The sequence below is a fragment of the Apostichopus japonicus genome, chromosome 12 (genome assembly GCF_037975245.1).
Source record: "Apostichopus japonicus isolate 1M-3 chromosome 12, ASM3797524v1, whole genome shotgun sequence".
NCBI lineage: Eukaryota > Metazoa > Echinodermata > Holothuroidea > Aspidochirotida > Stichopodidae > Apostichopus > Apostichopus japonicus.
In genome coordinates, this window is record NC_092572.1 from 26,717,201 (window position 1) to 26,723,200 (window position 6,000).

The 6,000-nt window shown below is 36.7% G+C and overlaps 1 protein-coding gene across 2 annotated transcripts in view; it reads left to right on the forward strand.

Moving 5' to 3' along the window:
- Nucleotides 1–5,623, forward strand: part of LOC139976817 (DNA-directed RNA polymerases I, II, and III subunit RPABC3-like) — a 48,625-nt gene extending 43,002 nt beyond the window's left edge. For both annotated transcript variants that reach the window (XM_071985623.1, XM_071985624.1), the window contains one exon: nt 4,094–5,623. In XM_071985623.1, the coding sequence (XP_071841724.1) occupies nt 4,094–4,211 (118 nt within the window). In that variant the 3' untranslated portion in view covers nt 4,212–5,623. The remainder of the gene's footprint in view (nt 1–4,093) is intronic.
- Nucleotides 5,624–6,000: the final 377 nt, after the last annotated feature.

A 6,000-nucleotide genomic window follows, 5' to 3' on the forward strand; every position in this document is an offset into this window, starting at 1 on the left:
TTTCAGTCCGTGTTAGATCGGTCACCGTGGCTAAATGAGGTCTTTAGGTCTTGCCACCTCCTGATTATAATTGCGAATGCAATCTGCGGCCGTAGACGTACTCCGGTACGAAACGAGATATATATATATATATATATATATGTATGTGTATATGTTTTTCTGTGTTCGGCTGTTAGAACCCCTCTGACTGGAGCTGACTCATGTTAGCTGTCAACACCTCTAGTTTTTGGATGAGGGGAAAAGATACATAAAGAAATTGTGAGAGAGCATTTAGGTGGATAAGATTGGTATATATATAGATATATATAGATGCCGGTTTAGTGTGTAGAAATTGGTAGTAGGTAAAGACGTATGATATCTATGACTCAGGTGAAGAGAGGTGATGCATGCAGCATCATATGCAACGGAGGAGGAGCAATCATAGAGAGGATGGAAATGTGATGTCATGCATCGTTGTTTTAAAGGGGAACGTCAAAATTGGCACAAAATTTGTCGGAAATTAATAAACTGTGGGTCGGCCGTCAAGAAAACAGATACTGTCAGTCCAGACTGTTGTATTTCTAATAGTGATTTTCAATGTTGAATGAAATTAATGTCAACTGAGGTTCACTAATTTATGAAAGTGGCTGGACTACTTAGACTAACACTGAATTTAATAGAGGTCAACATAATAGAGGTCATTACGAAGGTGGCTGGACTACAGAGGTGAAAGCACAATGGTGAAAGGACGGTGGTGTAATAATTTACAAAATCTGTCTAGCTATCTGTCTATCTATCCATCTGTCTATCTATCCATACACTCTTACAGAGATATAAATCACAAATACCCTTTCCATCACACTTTAGTATTTATCTTTTCATGAGCAGTAGACAATCCATTTGTGCAGAGCTATTTAAATTAAATCAAACCACATCGAAGCTAAATAAGGAAAAACTATACAAATTGGGGATCAATTTGAAAAGGAAAACTACAAGTCTGTCCAGCAGCATAAAGTTGGACACCATGTATGGACACAATTTTGCCAAAATTCATGCCCCCCCCCCAAAAAAAAACGAAAAAATATTGCTCCTTATTGCAGGATTTGCAAATCACTCATCATGATCAAATTGAAGCCAACTCTCATTGTGGAAGCCATTGCTACAGTTTCCGATGCTTTGTTGGGAAATTGAAAGAACGAACCCATAGAAAACAAAAGAAAATTACGGATCTTTAGCCTAGCATAATACATGATAATTATTTCAATATATAGTTTGACCATAAGCTTTTAATAGTCAACCATGTTGCAAACCTAGCCTGTGGTTAGTTTAATGTTTGTACTTGTAAGCAACTTTTTTTTTACCAAGAAGAAGGTTTTGTTGATGTGTACACATGTACTAAATATGTTTCACCCTGTAGTAATGTGTACCATCTAATCCACATGTAGGTACACAAGTTACTGTATAAACTCCATGCATGTACCAAACACCATAAGCCCCCCCCCCCCCCCCAAGAAAAAGTCCTTAATCACAAAATTGACATATCGACATAATATAGACATAATTATAAAGGTGTAGGCCTATAGCCTATATATACATATATTACAGTATAATACAGAACAGTACAACAATATTCATTTTTGTGTACAATAATTGTATATATATGTATATCTAGGACTATTAACTGCAGCATCCTTTGCTGTACATTTACCGCTGGTATTGAAACGTAGCAGTCAGTTATGGTGAGGGTAGTAGTACCAAGCATCCTGTTTGGCTTCCTGTACGGATACAGATGTCCAAATCTAGATAAGCTAATCATTTGACCTGTTGGTGACATGGGTGTAACACAATCACCCATTTGGATTGCCAGGAAGTCCTTTAACGGGCTAGGCCTAAGCCATATTCTTTTTTAAATATATCTTTTTGCTACTTTTTTTTTTTTTTTCTTGGAAGAAGGGGGGGGGGTGGGGAAGGAGCAGGATGATCCTAATGTATAATTATGAAAACTTGAATAATGGTGAATGTTTAAACTGGTTAGGTTTTAGTAATACTTTAGTATGTTGGTATTTTAATATTCAAAGCAGATAAAAAAAGGCAAGGTTTTTCAAATTTAAAATACACAGATAGCAAACACTGTGTGTATAACTTTGTGTAGAGCTTTAGTTTTGTGCCAAAGTAAATTGGCCTGACGTTTCGATCCTAGCAGGATCTTCTTCAAAGGCTAAATGACAAGTAACAGTAACAGAAAGGGACAAAAACATGTACAGAAAACAGACAGGTTAATGAGCTTCAGTTTTGGTATTGATGAATTTTGAATGGATCATTTAATACTGTATTACTGAGAGAATCTAATTGGTTCTGTGCACAAAAACTGCTTTATATATAGATACAGTTTTGGTGGCATTTCTGTTAAATGCAGTAACCTGTCCATATTGCACAATAGTATGCGATACATACTGGATAAATTATTCACTGTGAAAGGGTATACTATAGGCTTATATACACAGCTGCAGAAGTCATTGTGTACGTGGTTTCCAGTTTTTCCCAGAAAGATTAGAATCTATGACATGAATACAGTATATGATTATAAATAGAGTTTAAAAAGTATATATATTTAAGAAAAAGAAAAAAAAAACAAAAGAACTTTTAACATGTAGGGCTGAACCAAAGTAATATTATCACTGACCTTAAATTTTCAACTTCTCGGGGAAACCTTAATCTAGCAGATTATACAGGAATTAAAATTGGTACAAGGCCATGGTCACTGATATGTCGGTGGTATTTGGGTAATTTAATATATTTGTTCTTGGACTATTGAACTAAAACTAAAAAAAAAAGGGTCAGTATTAAAGTTTGAACCAAAGCTGTATAATGAAAATTCTGTCAGTAAATTTTTGGGAAGGTGGAGAGGATGGAGGGTAAGGGGGGGGGTGGGGGGAGGTGGATGGGAAGGGTAAGGAAGGCCTCATTCCTTGTTTTACGAAATTCTCTGTACATTGATACTGGATGGTCTTACAGAAAACAAGTACATATATAATATACTTTGCACAAACTTTGAATTTTAGGGACAATGTACAGCTAGTACAGGTTTTAAAGTATATGTATGTTATTGTATCTATGTATGCTATTATTGTATGTATGCTATGTTTGCTGTCGTGTGTATGCTATATGTATGCTATTGAAAGCAGCAACCATTTATGTACTTGTCCAGCACTATATTCAAGCTGCAATATTGTGACACTTTGCTAACTTTGTCATTTTGAAGCATACATACATAAAGCATTTTTGAAGCATTTTGAAGCATACCTAAAAGTGAAGATGAAAATTAATGCCACTCAGAAGAGCTAGGAATCATGGGTAATAGCCCAGACATGACTTGGCATTCATTGTTTACCTTTACCCCCCATTTTAAATTCCTCCACCCCCGCACCCCCATTTCATCGCTTGTTACAGTTGATACAGTAAACGCTTGACAGTGGTTAAATTAGCTCCATTTATAATGAAGCAATATTCATATATGTAGTATGCATGATCACCCAAGTGTGACTTACATTAGGGAGAGACGCATCAGTTCCTTCAAACTGATGGTAATTGTGTATTTAGCATAAATGGTGGCGCCACACACGATAGTCTACCATCGCAGCGGACGTCCGAACCAAAAGGCCGGCTAGAGCAAGGAGGGGACAGAAAAGTTCAGTGCCATCTCTCGGCAGTGTGGTAAGCTGGTTGTGATCTGTTATCGTCAACCGGCTTCCTGCAACGCCAAGAGAGGGCGCCAGTCATTCATCAGTCGCCGCGCACGGATGTTGCGTCCGTCGTATGAGGAACGACTTCTTTCGTGGCTCCATGCAGTATACAATAGTTTAGACTTCAAAAATGGTGGTTCTTCATCAAAGAAAAAAAACATTTGGAGGAAAGGCGGGGGGGGGTGGTGTTAAAAATGTGTTGCCTAAAGGAGGCAAGGAGTGTCATGTATGCTCTTGTGACAATCACTGCTGTAAACATTATTCTGGGGGCCATGGTCCCCCTCCCCCTCCATAAGCTCCTCACGGATCCCCAGTGTCTTGCGTTTTCATACAGCGTATTACTGTAGTCTTTTTTTCCTTCTCTTGTACAGATCGGCGTACATCTCCTACGGTGGGCTCCTGATGCGGTTACAGGGGGATGCCAACAACCTCCATGGGGTGGAGCAGGATATGCACGTCTACCTACTGATCAAGAAACTCGCATTCTAAGAAACTACGATCGGGATATATTTACTTAATTGAACCCTGCGGAGGATGTCATCAAGTCAACCTTCCATCGGACGGACAACGTTTCTTTCTTCGCGGGATGACCGTACACCTCATATCTGCAGCCAGAGTATAATAATTAAGCCTCGAAGATAACCATCCGTAGCTAAATTGAAGAAATATGGTTCATTAAAAGCAATTCAGCTATCAAAGTTTGCTCTGTAAGGCATAAACCATACCCTATGTCATGAATATTTTAACATAGGTGTTTTTGGAGGGGAAAATAGAATTTTTGTTTATGCTTTGATGAGATTTGGGATGAAAGTAGTTTAAATATCAAATTCATATCTGGAATTACTTATTCATTCATGTTTAATACAGAAATCAAGGTACTAAGATATATGATAACATTACATGATCTGAATTAGTCTCCTTGTTCAGTAACTCATATTTTATCTCCGATTTTTTTTATGATTTATGAATTTCAAATTTTGTCGGTGGTCTTGACAGTGATGATCCTATTGCTTAGCAACAGTAGACTGTCAAAATTGTCATGTTGCTATGCAGTTTACATACTCAACAATAAAATCACCATTGAATATTTACAAGAGTAACAGATTGTCAAGTCTTGGTCACATGACACAACATAAGCCAATCAGAAACAAGCCTGCTAATGCCAGACAGATTTTGATTGGGCCTGTAGAATCATGAATATTTATTAAGGTAAGGTAAGACTTAAAATTTGGCGAGAAGATGAAATGCTTTAAAATAACTTTTCACTAGAATTTGATATGTTTGCCTTGAATGGTGATATCTTGTGATGGAAACTTGTTAATGGAAAGCCAATCTGGCTTTATCATATGAAAAATCAGATAAAAAAGTCTTAAATTTGGATTAAACAAGTCAAAAAACAGTTTGGAGATGATATTTGTAAAATGTTCGCGAAAGGTCATATGCATGCATTTCTCGCAGCTAAGGCATACTGCAACGAAAGGGTTAATTTTTAAACTTTAAATCGATATATTTGAAGTGAAATGGTGTCCCACACAATTGTGAAAGAATTGCCAGAAACAGCTGGAAGATGAATTGTCTTAATCGAAGCAATTGCCATTTTTAGTTGATTTGATTAATTTCTGGATGCTATAGTCGCAGCTAATTTTTTCAATCCAAAAACCCCAAATAACATAGTAGCTTCTTTAACAGTATTGATGTAATATTAAAAAAAATGCATGGAAGTGGGACTGCTATCCCTCCTCCCCCACCACCCTTCCCCCTCCCCCCCATTTGTGCCACCACCATTCAGAAATTGAGTTAGCTTTAAGACAGTTTCTAAGCTTTTGAGTACAAACATGTATATAGATTATTACTGTCATCTTTCTTGTAAATAATCTTCAATAAACCAACGAAAAATGTGATTTGCAGAGTTTGTGTTTTTTGGGGTTTTCAATACCTATTATGCCTTCCTTTTAAAGCAGCTTATTGAGTCCATCTTGATAAATTTTTCGACAGCATTTAGAGACTAAAATCCATTAATTATGTGGGTCAATAGTTTGACTGCTTAAGTTATATACCATCAAGAAAAAGGCCAAAACAATTTGACAACCTTTTTAATTGACTTTGCTGGTGATTAAGACTATAACTGCATGAACAGTGTCTGGACAATGAAATGTTGTGGATCGAAAGAAATTTGTGAAAAAAAAAAACTTGTCGAAAAAATTTCCATTTGTGGAAAAGTCCAGGATTGGCTGTTTAAGTGTTATCAATAGCACTCTTTTATATTTGGAGTAATTTA